At 37.7% G+C, this 20,045-nt stretch overlaps 1 protein-coding gene across 1 annotated transcript in view; it reads right to left on the bottom strand.

The window, feature by feature from the left end:
- LAMA3 (laminin subunit alpha 3) overlaps positions 1-20,045 on the bottom strand; it is a 106,536-nt gene that overhangs the window by 68,559 nt on the left and 17,932 nt on the right. The window contains exons 5-17 of the mRNA XM_031503734.2: positions 18,944-19,114; positions 17,807-17,904; positions 16,162-16,277; positions 13,083-13,201; positions 9,202-9,292; positions 8,092-8,223; positions 6,564-6,626; positions 5,452-5,493; positions 5,183-5,320; positions 4,209-4,343; positions 1,588-1,722; positions 1,141-1,187; positions 141-240 (exon numbers count right to left, since the gene is read on the bottom strand). Of these exons, the coding sequence (XP_031359594.2) occupies positions 141-240; positions 1,141-1,187; positions 1,588-1,722; positions 4,209-4,343; positions 5,183-5,320; positions 5,452-5,493; positions 6,564-6,626; positions 8,092-8,223; positions 9,202-9,292; positions 13,083-13,201; positions 16,162-16,277; positions 17,807-17,904; positions 18,944-19,114 (1,387 nt within the window). The remainder of the gene's footprint in view (positions 1-140; positions 241-1,140; positions 1,188-1,587; positions 1,723-4,208; positions 4,344-5,182; positions 5,321-5,451; positions 5,494-6,563; positions 6,627-8,091; positions 8,224-9,201; positions 9,293-13,082; positions 13,202-16,161; positions 16,278-17,806; positions 17,905-18,943; positions 19,115-20,045) is intronic.

Consider the following 20,045-nt stretch of genomic DNA (forward strand, 5'->3'; position numbering starts at 1 on the left):
TTTCTGAAAGTAACTGCTGGTATCATGGGTAATTTACTGCTAATAAGAGTTGTGAGAGTCACAAAGAGCACCACAGACAGTGTCAGAGAATAAATATGACCACATTTCATAAGCCAAATAAATTTGCCATGATGCCATACCTGTACATCCCTCAGGGTTTTCTTTGGCCAGGTTCCAATACAAGGGTTTGCATTTGCTGCAGGTAGGACCTTCGACATGCTGGAGACATTGACAATATCCCTAACAAGAGAAAGGAGCTTATATGGGTATACCTGCTTAATAAAAAATTTACTGATTTTTGCTACTACGAAAAACCTAATATTGTTAAGAGCTCATTCAGTTTACTGACTTTTATAGATACATGGATCTCAGGCCGATCCAGACATCTTAGATTTTTTTTTCTCACACTATCAGCACAGGATTGTTCCACTCTGCATATTTTGTATGTATCTAATTTATTTTGAGGGTCCCAAAGGATGTACTTTCCAATTCTTCTATAGTTTTATTAGAACTGCTCTAAAGTATTAACTAGCTTCCAAAAGGAATAAACCCCATATTTCCTTAAAAATACTAATTAATTTTCATATTTAATCTTTTCTTTACTGGTGGAGGATACACAGAAGCCTACACAGGTACTCCTACCACCCATCAGACTCACCTTCTAGGTGGTCTTTGCCACACATTTAACAATACCTGTAATTTCTGGTAATAAGAAATTACTAATAACCATCATCATATTAATAACAATAATAGTGGAATGGCAACAAAGATGTAATCATTTTTCAAGAATAATTTGATCCTGAAGGCCTGCTGCAGGCCAGACCCACAAGGTCTTTGAGACATGCACAGGCTTGCATCTTCATGTATATGTTAGTATTAAGAGTATACAAAAAAGACATAAACAGATTGCATATTCTATATATAAAAGACAAACCCCCCCATCCTTGACAAGGCTTTGCACTGGTAGGATCAAAGAACAAAACATGCAGTTCATTTCTACTCCTACTCTTCAAACAATCACCTGCAATTCTTCTAGATCCTAAGAGCAGGCTTCAGGGTTTGAGCAATGAGCTGGATGTGCTCAGCAAAGACACATGAATTATTAACATGCACTGTTAGCTGCAGTGGCAGAATACTTACAGAGTGAGAACCAACGCTACCTGCAGGGTCACACTCGCTGTTGACACCTTCATAAAACAAACATATTGAAAGATCTTTTGAAAACAGAGGCTGTGGAATGTAGTAGAGCAGAAGCACAATGTAGCCAGTATGAACTTGAAAGGGCTTTTTATTATGGTTACCTTGGAGAGACTCAAATACTTTAAACTCCAAGACAGCAGAAGCCTTTAGTAATGATTTTTAAAATGTGTATTTAGCCTGATTTATAGTATTTGAGTTTGTATGCAAAGCAGTCACTTGGAAAAACAGAGCACTAACTTATGGAACAGACAGATATTTTCTTAAAGTTCTTGTGCCATCAAAATTGAAATCTTTTAAATGGAAATATATTTGAGAAGATTTATTTTCTTCCCTGTTGCAGAAATAGGAAAGAAAACCCTGGTAAAAGTAGGGAAGGCTTTTACTCACGCAAGCAGTTGGGATAGCTGTAATAGCCTGGAGCACACTGGTCACATCTCAGCCCAGCATAGTTACCCCAGCACAGACACTGCCCTCCAGGACCACAGGTATTCCCCAAAGAGCCAACAGCATCACAACTGCACGCTGCACAGAGAAAAAAAAAAAATAACAGATACATGTCTAAATCTAGAATTTGTCAAAAAACTTACCTTTGAATGTAAGTCAATCATTTACATTCAGGAAACCAGACAACCCATAATTTTACCAGCAAAAATAAATATCCCAAAACAGACGGTTATTCTGCAATTCTGACCTCAACCACTGATAATCTTGGTTCTTGCAGTTCTGTAACTCACAGCTATAATGTGTTTGATGCCTTGCAAAACACATGTAAGGGATATAAATCCATCTTACATTTTGGAAGAATGTCACATGAGAGAAATGCTTAAAAAAAAAACCTTTAAAAATATATTCAATATGTATATGTTGTCAGCTATAACAGTGAACTTCTCATGGAGTTACCACTATTTTGGGCTAACAGCTAAAGACAAGCCCTGCTATTTTCTTGAGATGATTCTGGAATGTTCCACAAGGTCACACTTCACAGGTACAGGAATGGGACCCCATCTGGGCATCCCAGCTGTCCCAGGTACAAGATGAAGTTCTGCAGTTAACCACTTGGATGCAGTTAACCACAAAAGGCTGACTGACAGAGATATAAAGCAAACATTGTCTTCCTGTTACATGTTCATGTTTCTGGTTCCCTCTTTTGGTTTCTCTTTCTGCTGCAGTCAAAGACATCTGACTTTGCTGTGTTTACTTTAAAGATGCTTGGAAAGACACAGGGCTTACTAGGAAGTTAGTGTAAGAGAAATATAAACACTGAAGCTTCCAAGAACAATACCTACACTAGAGTCACCCATAATTTGATTATCGTATATCATTCTCTCCTAATTTTAAGTATTAGTGTTTTGTTTAAAGGCTCTGTTTTGATATCACTTTATTTGAATAAAGCTTCTATTGAGTTCAACAAGTCATGACCAGAGATATTAGTTCTAGTCACAGCAGCCCAAAAAATATAGATCTGTCTCTCTTTTGAAGATGGCAATTCCTTACCGGAGTAGCAGGCTGGGCTGCTCACTTTCTCCCACAGCTTGCAGCATGCTGTGTTAATTTATGTTTAAACCCATGGCAGTTCTTTTTAACTGAACAAACTGTGAAATGCAGCAGTTCTGAGTAATCCCACTGACTGTCTTTTCAAGTATTTTTATCTGTCTTTTACAATTTGTTTTTGCATGCTCTTTTAAGCTTTTATGTCTCTTTTCAGCTTTTGGTGTTCAAAGATCAAACATATTCAATATGGGTTTGATTTGCTTCAAGATTGCTACTTGATTTTGCTCTATGAAAATAAAAAAGGTTATTTTAAAACCACTGAACAGCATGTACCAATGCAGAATCCTGATTTTATGTTTTTCATTAAAAATGTTCATCTACTCCAGACCATAAAACCCACAATCATATGGTGTTTCTTTATTCTACCCATTGTGTTTGGTAACACAACGTAGCTCATTTTTGCAAGGTACCACAGTTTAACTCCAGCTGACAACTAAGTATAAGCAACCACTCACACCCCACCTATGGGATGGGGAGAAGAATTGGGGAAAAAAGGTAAAACAGCACTATACTCAGTACTAGGAATAAAATTAATTCTACCCTAGCTGAAATCAGGGCATGAGGGTATAAAGAATTCTGCTGTCCCTGTATAGGAGATAAACAACTGTAAAAACCCAAAAGAATAAGACTGACATAGCCCACAGCCAAAAATAACAAGAGAGAAGAAAGCAAATCATTATTTTATATATAAGTCTTGTTAATCAGCACAGGAAAACACATACCAGAAATCTGCAATATTCTTTCTCAATGGAAAAATTACTAAGGATTAAGGGCTCCCTCTCTCATTCACTTTAAAGACAGACAAAACCTAGGGCCAATGAGGAGTTGATGGAAGTCCTCATAAGCACACAAATCCATTATGACACTCAAAAGTTATACTCTATTAATTTCCTTGTCTTGCAAAAAAGCAAGATAGTCCTTGGTGGGAAACTCCAAAGAGATCTTTTAGGTTTCATGCCTACGTGGACACAGGTTGGGTTAGCTCCTGTCAAATTATCTGAAAATGAGTGAGAAACTACCACGAAGGGCAAAATAAGAGCTTCAGATTTTCAAATTTGCAGAACACTCCTTTTACATGGTACCAAACTGTGGTACCAAACAAGGTACCAAATACTCCCTGCAAAAGCAGACCAGTGCTTCACAGTTCTGCTATGCTGGTTCCTCAGCAGTCAAGTGTGACCTGTTGCTGTGGGCCTCTATGTAAGAACAGATCTCAAATGCTTTGGTTATTAGTTAGACAGCTGTGCTGACTGAGGGTACATCAAAGAGTCTGACCACAAGGATTAAAAAAGGCCTGAAATTGGAGAATTAAAATATATGAAGATTTCACTCTAGAGCACAAGAGGAAGTTGCCCAATTGCTGCTGTGAACATTGCTCTGGCTGCTGTCCTGGAAAGCACTGCTGTCTGCCTTTTCAGGGTGCTGTTTGATGCTGTATATGCGATCAGCAGGCTTACCTTGACAGGCAGGGAATGAGTGGTGGCCAGGCTGGCAGCTGTCACACTGAAGTCCAGCAACTCCTGAGCGACAGAGGCACCTCCCAAGAAAATCACAGACTTCGGGCTGGGTACCCAACAAGTTACATTCACACACTGCCAATGAGAAAATATATTTCAGAGGCAGCCTCTGTATGGCTCTCTTCTTTTGTCTTTCTTAAAATAAAAATACATTTGAAAAAAAGAGAAGTAAAAGCAACTCCCTGCTCCCTGATGCTCAACAAGACAACAATTTTCCCATCAGATTTACATGGATTCATAGCAGCTTTTATTGATTGCTCACATCTGCAACAATTCAGGAACAAAGAAAACATAAATTAAAGAGCAAGGAAGCAGGTTCAAAGTTCAATTATTGGTGTCAAAGCACTACACTTGGCCTGGTCCCACTGAGAGTCTGATTTATCAGTCCCAAGTGGTTTGCCAACTATTGAGAGTAGTTCCATCACTTATGGGATTGAAGCAAAACAATTCATTGTTTAGCTTTACAATCTCAAGTGGGAGTGGTCAATAAATAACCTAAAAAGACTGTAAAGAAACAGCTATTAAAGTTCAAAACCAGTCAGTTTTCTAGTATTTATTAAATAGGGTAGCTTGGTGCATCAAAGTGACGTTGCAAACCCATATTAAACACAACTTGTAAAAAAAAAAAAACAAGAATAAGTAACAGAAATATTTCCAAATTTATTTTAAGTTTAATCAACGTTGCTAAATCCAAGCACAAACTAAAGTCTGGCAGCTGCATCAAACAGCAGACAGCAACCAAGGAAACGGGAATTTTTAGATCAAAATCTCCCCTCGTCACATTATTCTTCTTTGACTTTTGTGAGTTTTGGGAGCGCCTGTTATGAATACATCTCTATGGCAAAATAACTTCATCCTTCAGTATAAAACTTGGTGTTTTGGATATGCTTGCCAAAAGAGAATGTTTGGCTTACCCTGGCAGAAGGGGTACTGAAAGTAGCCAGCTGCACAGGTATCACAGGATAACCCCGCAAATCCAGTTCGACATCTGCACTGCCCGGTACTTCCATCACAGTCACTGCCCAGCACTCCTGCACCGTGGCACTGGCATGCTGAAGAGCACATTTGTAAAGAAAATATTTGCAGCATTATGATCTTAAAGTTCTTATTTCCTTTGGAAGCCAAAAGTTGGCATTTATCCTGGAGCACAGGCTCCAAGTGTCAAAGAAACTACGCCACTTACACAGACATTGTGGGCCAAAATACCCTGGTTTGCAGCCTCCTTCTAGTTAAAACAGGAAAGAAAAAGGAAAAAAAGAAAGTGAGTGCATATAATCCCTGAATTCCTTGTAATTTTGCAGCAAAAAATAGATCAGTACTTAGTAAATATTATTCTTGAATAAAAATACCCTATTTGTAGGAGTCTTACGTGCAAAATCTCATTCAAAAAACCACAATTTGCAATTGTGCTTAGTCTGACAGCAAAAATGTACAACTTCTACTAAAACTTCCATTTAGAGGCAGATGCCTTTTTTATGCCTTGAAATTCAGATGTTGCTTGTTTAAATGGTAAAGAGCTCAAGATCTGTTTTCTCCTGTTATATTGATTCACTTTCCTTTAGATTTTTTTTTTCTTCCTTTTAAAAATTTGTGGGAAAAGGGGATATGCAACTCAGAGACCTACCAGGGAAATTATTTTGGATGCTGTACCAAGGTTAAGTGCATTATATGTATGCAAGTGATTAAGTGCTAGCTGTGATGATATCTCTGTTGTGCAGAATGATAATATAGGCTAAAAAATATAAGCCCACCAAGGGAATAATTTTATGGATTTCAGGAAGTTTTGCAGTGGGCTAAACAAGAAATATGAAGCTTTCTTAGAAATCAAAGTCCTTCACTGCCAAGGGCAACATACAATTTGCCAGGTGAGAGAGAACAGTCCAGAGGCAGAGGCCAGTTAGCGTCAAGAAAGAGATTTACACCACAAAGCAGTGGTTGTCATGTCAGAAAGTTGTACATGTCAGAAAGACTTGATGGATGTGTTCTTAAGTGCACCAAACAAGATGGTCAGCTCCTCCTGCAGATGTTTGCCAGGGGCTCGCTGAAGTTATTTTGATCCATAACTCTTTCTGGAGATAGCCCACCTAACTGTTTGGTATAAATGTGACAGTATGATGAACTTCTGGCAAGAACAAAAGTTGTCTTGAAAGATAAATACCAACAGAGGCAAAATTGCTACCTAAAAATCAACTCAATTATTCTAGTATTCTACAAAAGAGCAGGCACCACTGAAACAGTAAAAAATAGCAACATGAGGAAAAACAGTGAAATGGGGGAAAACCACCAAGAACTTGCCTATTATGTCACCAGCTACACCATCACTTGGAATTGAAGAAGTAGAAGCATATACAGGAGCATCTTTAAAACAAAAGAAACAACAAGGAACATTTGAAACAAACACATTAAAAATCATGGCAAAAAATGAAATCCTCTACCATCAATACCAAGAGCATGATATTCATATGACTCTAGTAACCAACTTCAGCTTAGTAACAAACTTCAGTTTTTCTTAGGAAAGAGGTAAGAGACTTAGCACTTTTGATTCCCAATTCAGATACAAGGTTCCCATCTCAAAAAAGCAGTATGAAAGGCCAGACACCATTTGGAAATGCCAGCAGGTTGCTTTCCTGCTCCTTATCCTTTTGTACAGAAAGCTTTCTTACACTAGACAGCATTGTGAGAATTATCTAAGGATCTTTGTATTTATTTCAGATTTCCTGCTTCCAGCTGAAGGTCCATCTCCTTCTATGTGGCATTACCACCTGCTACACAAACTGCCATAATTTATGACATGTACATCTTAATGTAAGATGTACTGGAGAGTCCTCCAGATTGTCTTTCCTATTCTTAAATTTTCTTGCATTGACATGGAATCTAAAGTTAATGAGCTACACACATCACTGGGACTCAAATCAATGTCTACCTGAGCTGAACTAATTTAAAAATGTCAGATTTCAATCAAGAAGATATATGAGTTGTGATATATGAGTTGTGATATGAGTTCTGATATATGTGTATCAAGAAGATATATGAGTTGTGAATGCAGTGTATTGACACTATTCTATCACAGCCATTGAATTCAAACAACATTCAGCTTTCACAGTTTGTCTTTTTTTCCTTTGTTTTGTATTGTTTTCCCTCTTCTTGTGTTTCCATTGTGGTACTTCTCTTCTAGTCAGAGCTCAGATCCTGCCCCAGAGCAACACTTGTTTTTTGCCAGCTGTCAGAAACACACATCTTTTTTCCTGAAGGCACAAAACATCCCATTGGTGCATTTCTGCAATCTTTTCATGGAGTCGGAAGCTTTTATGTATCAATCCTGATGCTACATTTTCTGCTCAGTTATTTCAGATGTAATTTTTATAGGAAAAGCACTGTTTATCAGAGATGCAAGTTCCACATTCTAGGAGGTGTCAAGGAGAACACATACCTTTTTTCTCCCCTCTCTGTCATTACAGTCATGTTCTACTTCTCTGTGCAGGTGTTCTTTATTCCTAAAAATCCTGACACACGTTTAAACAATTTTTTCAGGACTTTAGGACTGGAGTTCACAATTCAGTGAGTTCACAAGTTACTCATCAGGCTGTAAACCTGATGTCTCAAATGATTTCAAAATTTTGAAAATGCAGCACAATCTCTGTTTTTCAAGTCACTATTATTTTGTTAAATAAACCCAACTCTCTTCAGTATTGTAAGAACTGATTTATCAGAACATATAAACATGTGAAGCTGAAATACCAGATGTTTTTTAACCAAGTCAAAAGCAATGAAAACCATTCACTCTTTAATGCAGAAAAAGAGGGAATTTTACTTGTATACTTACAGACACAAAATGGGTAACCATAGAATCCATCAGCACAGCGTTCACAGTGGTCTCCCTGGAAATTGTGCTTACAGAAGCAGCGGCCAGACCCTTCCTCACAGCCATCTGCATGCTCCAAGTTACAACTGCAGGCTAAGTAAAAGTATCAGCAATTAGGCACTCATTAAAAAATAATCAATTGGCCTTTTACAGCAGTGCACAATGGCATTGTAACAACAAACCTGCAGATGTGAATGACTCATTATTTAAAGACTTAACATTTCCCAAGTCTTTACATATCACCAATACCTCCCTTAAAAGAAAAACCCATGTTATTTTCTTAGAGCATTTAGGAGTTTTTAATTCCAAAAGCTGCATGTTGTTCCTCCACAGCTATTTTTCTGTGGCAGCCACTCATCTCTCTCTGTAGTCTAGGCTAAGCACCACACTATTCACTTTCATTTACACACTACACGCAAAGCTCTGCTGCTTTCCCACTCCTTTCAATCCCCAAGCACAGCATAACTGTAGTTTCCTCCTACCTCCTATCACATGGCTCCTTCAGCCTCCTTGTAATCCAACACTTTCCTCTTACCTATATCGGTTCTTTTTCAAATGTTCTATCAGTAATTACCCTATTGCATCACTTATTAGTCGATGGGCTCAGCACTGCATGAGATCAGAGTCGTGATCCTTGTGATTTTTTTGAGCTATAGAATAAAATTTTCAAGTGACCAAGGGTCAAAAGATAGCTCACATGTACATCAGAGAGCTAAGAGAAACAAGATCACAAGAACAGGAGATGAGAATGGTTTCCCAGGGGTTCTGAGGTCCTCCTCACTGCGGGGTGTGTAGCAATATCCCAGGTTTCCATGGTCCTATCTCCTCCGTACCCTTTTATGGCCTATTTTCTATCTTTCTGCTGTTCTGAGTAAGCTCATATGACACTAAGTTGAGAAGAATATAATTTAAAAGGTTTAAAGCAACACAGAATTTAATTTGTAGCTCCTCTCCAACATCTTTTGTCCATTTTTTCATTTTTTCTTCCCCCAAAAGACATATCCTATGCCTTGATTATAGCCCAAACCCCTCAAGCCACCAGGAGAAGATACTCCATAGAGAAGGACTCACGTATGCAACCATCGGGAGCTCTCACTGGAACACCATAAGGACGATAGTAACCTTTTGCACACTTCTCACAGTTAATCCCAGCTGTGTTATGCTGTGCAAAATAAAACAAAACGATAAGACAAGATAAGGAGAGGAACTTGGAAGAATTAAGAAACAATAACATCCTTTACACTGTTTCTATATACAACTAAGAGGGGGAAAAGAATTGAATATGACTGTAATAAAGAATCAATCATCATGTAGTGTTCTTTAACCATCTGTTCTCTACAGGGCTCTGAATCCTGGTATTCTCACATAAAGCATCTGAATTTTTTCTTAAAGCACTATAAACCCCTCCTCCCATTGAAAAAAAACCTTTGGAAAAACATCTCTTTATACCCTAAAGTATCTCCTTTTAGGCTACTTTCTTACATATATATTGTAAGAATATCTTTCTTATGTATATATTGTTCAAGAAATGGCAACATTAATTTTTTCTTATCCTATATATTAATTTTCTGACTATCTTGTGTCTAAGATCAGCAATACCAGAAGAATCCAAAAACTGAACAGTCCAGCCAGCACAAAATAGATTTTCCACTAGAAAAGTATATATCTCTATAAATATGTGGTTTAGGCATACCAGAAAAAAAAATCCTAAGTAATTTGAACTAGAGCAGTGATGGCAAGTACAAGTTGAGTAAATCATGGTCATGAGGCACCCTGATGAGCTCACAGACACAAGTGCCAGGGAACCAGAGCAGGAAGCTCTGCCCTGGAGCAACTAAAACAATTCCCCCAGCTCCCACTCCCTGTTTAGTTCCTCCTTAGGGGATGTTGCAATTCAGGGACACAGCATTTCCTGCATGGGCTGGTGAGCAGTTCATGAGCAGGGCACTCAGGACTCTGCAAGTTCTTCAGCACTGCTCACTCCAGTGGCACATGAGTGGCCTTAGCCCAGACAGAGCTTTGGGAAGATGCCAGATGGACAACACAGCAGGGTAATTAAAAAAAGTAATCCAGAAGCTATTTTGAATGCATGAAAGAAAGACAAGTAAACAAGACAAATAGCAGAATTACAGTTCTGGGCTTCTGAAAAGCAGATTTGTCCTTGCTCAGAGAGCTGCTTAAGAAGATCCTGTGTGAAAGTGTCCTGGGTAGGAAAGGGGACCAAGAGAGTTGATTCTTGTGGACTAGAACTAGAACAGTTTTTTCCAACATGCTAGCATGGCAGAAGGCCAGCACAGATGGAGTTCCTGACTGATCTCAAACTCAAAAAGAAAGTGCATGGAAGGTGAAAGCAGGGACAGGCTATTTGGTGGCAATACAAAGACATTGCCCAAATATGCAAAAGTAGACTTAAGAACGGCAAAGCTTAGCAGAGTTAAAACTAGCAAGGAAGGTGATGTGCAAAAAGAAAGATTCCAAGCATAGAGGAGCAGCAAAAGGAAAGCTGATGGGGGAAGAGGCCAATTGCTCAGTGGGGAAGGAGAGCCAGTGAACACATTTAGAACAGACAAAGGACAAGGAGGTGATGGGACATATCCAGCATAGTTTACTCGGGCAAAATACTCTCAAATCAACCACATGGACCCAGTCTGTGATACGACAACAGGTGTTGTGGGCAGACCCACACAGATGGTGAGGGACAGAAGCACATGACATCCAAGAAGGTGGTTGGGTTTCTTCAGCATTAAGAAGAAGAGGGTGAATTTATTGCTACCAACAACTACAGGATCAGAGAATACAGAGGGGATGGACCTGGACTCCCATCAGAGGTGCAAAGAAAAAGGACAGAGGCAACAGGCACAGACTGAAACATGGGAAATGTCAATTAGATATTGGAGACAAAATATGTCATGCAGGCAGTCAAACACTGGAACAGGTTGCCATGAGTAGCTGTGGCATTCCAATCTTTGGAGGTGTTCAAAGCTTGGAGGAACGAGTTCCTGAGCAATCTGATCTAATTAGACCTACTCTGAGTAGGATTGTGTGATTTCCAGAGCTCCTTTGTCACCTTATTCTAAATAAACTGATATTATCTTTGTATGCAACACTTAATTTATATCACTTCTTCATTTGGGCATCCATTCCTAAAATTTTTCTTTCCCCTGACACAAACAGAAAAATTAAACTAAAATTCATGCCCTTTGTTTTGCCAATGAAAACAGAAAACAGAAACAAAAACCCCAAACAAACAAACAAAAAAACCAAACCCAAAACAAACCCAACAAACACCCTTCCTCAAAACAAAAAAAAAAAGAAAGCTATAATTGGATTAATAGTAAACTCACTTAATCCAACCTAATTTAAAAAAATTAAAATTAATTAAAACAATTGGTATCAGGATTTGTAGATTAGACTATTTTTGCTATTTTCTATATTTGAAGCAGTATTAAAAGAAATGTTCTTTTGTAAACAAAGAGCTGATAGAAAGGACCAACATGGTAAATCTTACTAGACTGCATGAACAAAGTTCTGCACAGAAATGTTGATGGGAAGACAAAGAACATTTCTTCTACTCATGTTAGTAAAAATAACGCTATTCTCTTCTGCCTTTTGGACAATACCTGATTATGTTGTGGCAAAAATATGGAAAATATAGTCTACACTGGATATTTGCCTTTTTTGTTGCTTAAATACAGCTATATTTTAAAATGCACAACATTTTAATCATGATGCATAGGTTTCATAGGAACGTAGAATTGATGATCATTTTTCTGCAAAGCAAAATTCTGGTCAGCTGCTTGTCATACATCAGATGACTTGATAACAAAAGGAAGACAGACTTCCAAGTAAGTCTGGATTTATTTAACCACGAGATCACTGAACTAATGAATGACTCAGATTGTAAGGGACATCAGGAGGTCAAGTAGTTCAGTCTTGCAGAGATAAGGCCCAGATTAGATCTTTATCAGAGTCTTATTTGATCTTTCCTTGTAGTCATTGCCAGAGTAGAACAAAATCAGAACGAAAGAAATTCTTGCTCTTTCCAAGAGTGTGCTATCCATTTATGACACACACAGTGTAAGGTCTCTGATTCCAAATTCACAACTTTTGATTCAATCCAATAGAGCCTCTAGGACATTTAGAAAGCTCATTCCCCTGAGGGAATGACTTTGGTTGGTGTGGAGGGGGAAGGTGCCTAATGGCTGTTTTCCTCTACCTAAGGCATCTTTCCTCTACACAAATGACAGAACCAACTCTTCTCATGTAAGCACAGCTGAAGCCCAAAAGCCAACTATCACACAACTGGGGAAATTCCTACAGAACAGGAGTATGATTAAGTGTTGTTAAAGGTTACCCAGAGTGTGTGTAAAGTGCATCCTCAGAAATTTGCAGAATTCAACTGGACGTTTCTCAGTGCAAGAAGATATAATTTTGCATTCAGCCTTAGTTTGAGTGGAGCACTAGTCCAAAAGGATTCCAGAAGGCTCTTCTATGATTCTGTGCTTTCCCAATACCTATAACTTTCTGTCTTGGTATAGTCTAGATCCTCCTTTATTTCTGCTGATGAGAAAGAGTCCTCTGTGTTTTGCCACAGCAAGGAACCAGCTGGCCTGAACTGACATTTTATTTGGTTAATTTTACTTCCTTCAGTTAAGCAGGGAAATGGCAGAGTTTGCTACAACAGGAAAGGGAATTTTTATAGCTGATCAAATTGTTTGCTTTGATTGTGTGGTTTTATTTGGATCACACAGGACTGAGCATAAATACAATTTTTATGTGTCTTTTACACATTACCAAGCAATATTAAACAAGGTAAATTATTTTCACGCACCTTTTTCCACACTTTGAGTACAAGTAGTAAAACCATCAGACAAATGGTCTTTTCTGGACTGGTCAGACCCAAAACTACTGGTGTGAGCATTTTTCTAAACTGATCAAAATGACCTTTTTACCTGGCAGTTAATGCAGACTCCTCCACCTTCATAATGCCCATGGATGTTTAAGCTTGCTCGTTGCTGATCGACATCAGCATCATAGAAGCAATCAGTGGCATGTCCGTGGCAATTGCAGGCTGAAAAAGTAATGTTCCAGGTCAGCTTTCTCTATAATGCTGGAATTTAGCAATCTCTAGCATTTACTTCCAGCAGAGGTATAAAAGTAGATTAGAATTTTTTTATGTGTGTACATACACTCAGGCATGCTGAAGTATACTCAGAAGCACACACTTAGCTATAAACAACTGGATTTTCATAACAGAAAGATAGTACAGTAATGTGGACATGAAGAAAACGTGCAGCTAGTCTTACCAGAGAAAGCAACACTTGTACTATCTCAAAACTGTATAATTATGCATAAATGCAGAACTAGGAAACTCCAGAAGAATGGTCACAGTAGTTTTTCTTTTTAATTATCAAAAACATATTCAAATGTTTATTTTGCTACATCTCAAAAATACATCTGGACTGATGCTATGTGTACAAAGCTTTTATTTAAAATTAACAATTATAGATAAGATACATTAAATAAAAAGACCTACTCCAAAGAACTCTCATATTCAGCTGTAGCTACAGATATAGCAGCAAACTCGGCTATAATATAATTCTGATTAGAAGCCAACCATAACAACAAACAAATAGAATAAACCAAAGTGCCATAAATTCATTCAATGTCCTCTTTTTTTTTTTTTTTTTAATTTGATTTTCCTTCTTTGATGTAGAGGCAAATGGGAATATTTTTGAAAGAATGCAGGTAGCAAAAACATGCTTCCCCAAGCATCTGGGTGCTAGCTGATCTTTAAATTACAGGAAACTGCTTTCCCAGGAAATTCGTAAAGTTATGACTTGATAAAGCTATTACTGCATGTTTAGGGAAATACTCCCTTCATCTGGACCAGGGGACATGAACCTCTGGAAGACAGTGGGTTACAGAAGCTAAGGGCTCTGCCCATTCTTCAGGATGAGGGAAGCATATCGAAGGTAATCCTTCCAAGCTCTATTCCAAGTTCCTGGCACTACTGGGAGGACAATTCAGGGACAACTGATTCTCCATGTCTTGTTACATAATCATAGAGACATGAGAAGAGAAACTGCATCATTCTCTGCATTCTCTCTATGTCTTTTTATCTGAAGAATTGTGGATAAGGAAGCCTTTTCCTAGAAATCACCAACCACACCGTTGAGGAGGTGCCCTGCCATCAGGCTCCCTTATGGTCTGCTGACAAGAACTGGACAGGGTTCAAGACTCGGTTCCCTAACCAGGATGTAATAGCCTACAAAGACTTTTGGGTTTTCTTACTAATAAAATTCTTCAAGAAAATAAAACATCTCATAAATGAGATGTTGGTTTAAGCTATTAAGTCAGAAAAGGAAAAAAAGATAATATTATAAATATATATGTATAATTACAATGTAAATAAAACCTCTCTTGCCTCTAGGGCCAAACCACCTGTGAGCTACAGCTCAGCTATGTCTTCTAACAGCAATGGGAAATTATTTGCTCTGGTTACAGTAGCAGCATTTTCACTTATAGGGGAATAGAAATCCCTTCTACCTCATCAAGCACCTTTTCACACCATTTGGGCCATTTGCTGATCCATATGTACTGGAAAGCTCAGCAAAATTTTGGGCTGATTCCTACAAGCTCCCACCAACCTCCTTCCATCAGTTTCTCTCAAGGAACCTCAGGCTTCTGTAATGTTGAATAAGTTGTCTTAATTCCTTCACTACTGGCTGCCAGGTGAAGAAGCCTGCACCTGGCAAATGCTCTCAACAAATCACCTAAAACTGCTAGGAGCAATCCATACTAAAAGGATATTAAACTAAAAAGGATATTTTTTCAGAAGTAGTTAGAAAAGAAGTGGTTTTGGCTCAGAATCTTGTAGGTGATCTTCTATACACTCATTCTTCAAAAAACATGACATTATTTATGCTCTTTGTCTGTCTCTTTTCTGGCAAAAAATGTTTTTCTTTTAAAGAGGGGGAATTGAATGAGGTTTCAAATATTGTTCAAAAACTGTGTCCCAACATGCCTACCTCATATCAAACATTTTAATCACACACAAACTCCTTCTCCCCTCCCAAGTCTTAGTACTGCAGTTTTAATTAAACAAGCTATCTCTTTATTCCTCAGAGTAATTATATAGGTACATCTCCTTGGCTTTCAAATAAGGTTCTCCTGTTAAAGAGTTTGTTCTGGCTATGCTACTCTCAGGAAAGGCAGACAAGAAAAATAAATTGGGCGAGACACAAAGGAAATGATTGTGCACAGAGGTTGCAATGCTCTGTACCAGCCCACCTGGTTTCTACCCAGGGGGATGCAAAACACCCACGTGTGACAGTACAAACCCATCACCAAAAGAGGGTCCATGTTGTCACTTGCTTTAAGAACTAAACACAGGGAAAGTGGGAGAAGGGAAATGAATGGGCTTCTCCAGCTTGACTACTCAGTCTGGAGGGCTAACATCCTCCAAACACCCAAATACAAGGATGGGAAGAGATACGAGTGTGGAATTGCCAGGATTCCCCACCACAAACACCTTTGTGCCACTGGCACATGGTCAGTGAGGGGCAGCTCTCAGCCTGGGAAGCGAGGGCAGCTCAAGCACCTGTGAGCAGTGGCAGCCTCGAGCAAACTCTCTGTGATCCAAACACCAAGAGGCCAGGTGATGGAAAGGAGCATTTTGGAGATGTACAAGATGCCTACGGTCTCTGCTCTGCTTGCAGACCCAGATTCTGTCAGCAGACAGTTATGACTGGGGAGAAATGTTGACTCAACATTCTACAAAAAGTCTTCTACTTTTCTCATGTCATATTCTCACACAAATTATTACTTTCACTGTTTAATAAGAAAGAAGAACATTAATAATATTCACTGCAGTTTTGATTATTTATTCCTGTATGGAAAGTATTTTCTCTGTGCAGAAAAAAAAGGTGTTAAAGCATGCTGGTGATGTTCCATGAACACGTGTGCTACAGCTAGTTACTACCCTCTTGTCAGTATCTCTTTTAACCCATTATCTTTGTGGCTACTCACGTTCACATATGTTTGTGCTCCCAGCTGTTGCAGGTTGCCACTGTTTCTGATTATATCCAGGGCAGCAATGATCACAGGTTTCTCCACAAGTGTTATGCTGACATTCACACTGAAACCTATAGAAATAAAAGCCTCTTAATGAAGTTAGGCTTAAAATTTATGTCTTAAGATTTTAAATAAAAACTTATTAGTATTTTCTTAATTTTACTGCAGTCCAAGACTTACATATAGTATGGAAAGGATAGGCTATAAACCTCACATGTAGAGAATTCAATCAGTAATACTTGTACAATTTGGAACTTTCCTAAAATTCTTCAAGATTGATTATTTTAATCGTGTGATTATGAGTTTATTAGAACACATTACTTATAGAAAATGTTTATAATTGGATTCCATAGACTAGATTATGAAACTATTGTAGATTATTAAATCAAGTTGATACACAATAGTTTAGGATGTATCTGGTTTTAACTTTGTTTCAAGGCTCAAGCTTGTTGGCCTACAGTAATTAAAATATTTATCATCTTTAAATGCATGCTTTCTTAATGTTTCCATTATGCTTTGTTTATAATAATATTATCAGTGTTTTTAATAAACCATGATCATAACTTGATCTTGTTATTTTTAAGATAGTGAACACTGTTCACCAACAAAAGGTAAGGAGGTTTTTGATTTATTTAGCTGAATAGCCTACTTAAAGAGCAGGGTCTAATTATGAGCTAGGTCTTACCATCCTGCATAGTAACTGAATCCCTGGAGAAACAAAGGCCTTGGGACTCAGGAGGCCTTTTACAATATTCTTCTCTTATGTATGTAGTCTAGTAACACAGGGGCAATAAAAGTTTCCAGAATAATCATCCTATTTGCATAGATTTCTCACCTTCTTTACTTATTTTTCTGTAGCACAGACACATGGAATGGAAGCACCCATCTCCCCCACTTACTCTTCATTAAAACATAACTGAAAATACTGCATCGTCCTGATAAAAGTTTGTTTTTATGCCAGCATGGATAAGAGCAACAGCTGGTTTAAAGCAGGTTTTTAAAATATGTTTGAGACAGGCTGATTATTCATAGTGATTTCCCTGTAGCAGTCAAGCCAAGAAGCTGATCTAACTCCCTGTGAAATCAACGTGGAGGTCACAAACTTGACAAGGAAAGGGAATACTCCATTCAGTTTGTTTTTATGTTTTTAGAGTAATGATCTAAAGCCATTTGATCTTGCATGAGCTCAGTTATAGTGCTCAATATCTCCATGAAGTTGACTGATTTTGTTCCTGAGTTAGACTTCTAATTCCTGATGTAATAAGGTGATATCAACTCACGTCTTATGATATCATCATCAGAAGGTGATGTTCAACTCAAAGAACTATGGGTTTCTAAGAAATTATTCAATCTGCCAAATTTGTACTTCAATTAAAGCAAAAAACCTAACTAAAGATTTTCTATTATTATATTTCACATACAATCACTTTTGACATGTTTTCTTCCCAACCTATGTCCCAATATTTTCTTGCAGGTTCTATTTTTTTTTAATATTAAAAAAAATCCTTGTAAAAATACATAATTCTATAATAAGAAAAGGTCATTTGAAAGCATTCATGTATTGTTTTTCTCAGATAAATGTCAGTCTCTGTTTACTTACTGGTATTGGTTTTCAGCACTTTTTGGACTACATACTTCAGCATGGCCATGGCAAACACATCGACCACCAATACTGATGTCCTTTATACTGTAGTAATACTGTGGAACAAGCACAAGAAGTATGTATAGATCATTCCTTGCTTGTATTGTGTTAGAAATATCAACATAAGGTTTGCTAGATTTGGAAGGTCTCTACAATAAAAATTTGCAGTCTCCTTTAGGAATTTAATAAAACCCTTGAGATTTCATTCAGCTATCCTACAACCAACAGCCAGGATAATACCAGAAGTTCCTCACACTAAAGCTGTGCTGCTTGCCAAGTAAACTGCATACTCCATTTATCTCTGCCTGTGAACAAAGTCTTAAAATTTACTTAAGGCAGCAAGGGTGCTTGATGGAAGTGCTGTCAAATAACTGGAACAGCTTTATGTTTTTCAGTGCAGACATTTGTGTGGTGCCTCACCCCAGGGTTTCCTCCAATTGTTACCAAATCTTCATTTTAAATGAAAAGGTTAAAAATAGCAATACAATATGAAGTCTGAAATCTCTGTGAGTATATTAATTTCTGTGCAGTGTTCCTGTATTTCCTTATATTTACCCACTGAATGAGAGTGGAACTCTGTCCTTCAGGCTCTTGGATAGCCCAAAATGCACTGAAAACACCCAGGCATCTCAAATTATTTGTGGAAAGAGGGCAACTTTCAAGTACAGTCTTTGATTTCTGCTCCTTCATAAACTCAGGTACTATTTTCTGAAAATCTTTTGTGAGTAAACACCAGAAAATAGTGCCAAATAAATTTGAAGGGCTTTAGTTGTTCAGTTCTGCATAAGATAATTTAGAATAATTTTGCTTTGGCTCCTTACAGCTCCCATGATTCACTCAGCGTCCTTCCATATTAGAAAGCAGGGAGTGAAAATGGTCTGTTACAAAATCATTAATCATTACTGCCCCTCCATAAATCCATGTAACCTTCCTGTCTCAAACAAACCTGGATAAAAATATGGGGATTTCAAGGTGGGTCAATGCAAATCTCATTGTCAGGATGTTGCAAACTTTAAACATTCAGACCATTTTTTGGTCCCTAACATGCTGGGTATGATTGGTGGGTATTTACACCTCAGTGACAACAGTACTTACTCTACGAGTTACAGTGGGGTCCTGCTGAGCTTTGGATATCAAGTGTCCAAGAAGAGTATTAGTTCTGAGAAAACGGAGGCGGATGTTTGTTGCCTTTGTGAATTCTTGAAGACCAGGGGAATAAGTGAAGTTTTTTGCTCCTGGGCGGCCATTTACCAGAGATACTACAATCTAAAAAAGAAGTAAGCACACACTTGTTAAAATATATCAACTGCAATTGCCATTAGCAGCATAGAGCTGAATTAATAAAAGAACCAAAAACTTACTATTGTTTCTGAACACATTTGCAGTAATAACTAGGTGTTTCATACTAAAGTCAGGATATTGGGAAAAATAGTGTTGTTAGCATTGGAGCCTCCTGTATTCTTATTATCCATATAACAAATCAGAAAAAAAAAATAAATGCATCTATCTGTTTTGAAAACACTAGGTATAGCATGCAAAAAGTACATTTTAATTGGAAAATAAACAATAGGAATAGTTATAAGTAGTTGTTTGAACAGTTGACAGTGTCAATGGAAGTTTAGCCTGATTAAAAACATCAGATTTTGGCTCTTTCCCAAGGCACATTTATTTTTGGGTCAAAGCATAAACATTCCTGGAAAATATTATTGTTAACAGGTCCAGTGCCTGCAAGCATATTAATGGTCTTCTGGAAGAAAGTACACAGTGTTGCTTTGGAAAATCCCCTCACATGAAAGCAGGTTTCTCTGACTTCCAAAACAAGGGATCCAATACTTTTTCATTTTTTAAAGAAACAGCTGCCAGCAATCATGAATCTCTATTGAATGAAAAACCTAGTTTGTACGTACAGGCCTCAGTAAAAACTTGAATTTATTTATAACCACCCAGATAACAGATTACTATTTTCAAATGGCTCCTATACTCCCAAACACATAACAAGGATATGATGATTGTGCCAATTGCAGCACAATTCCTTCAGGAAAAGTCATAGAGCATGTAATAGGGAATGGCACCAGCAGTATTCTTCTGTGGAAATTATTCTTTACAATATCTGATTAGGAAAATTTTACAGATACTTTAACAAATAAGCTCTATTTTAATATTAAAAATATTTTAATCTGCTTAAAACTCTGAATAA

Source organism: Lonchura striata, chromosome 1 (assembly GCF_046129695.1).
Source record: "Lonchura striata isolate bLonStr1 chromosome 1, bLonStr1.mat, whole genome shotgun sequence".
In the NCBI taxonomy this organism is placed as follows: Eukaryota; Metazoa; Chordata; class Aves; order Passeriformes; family Estrildidae; genus Lonchura; species Lonchura striata.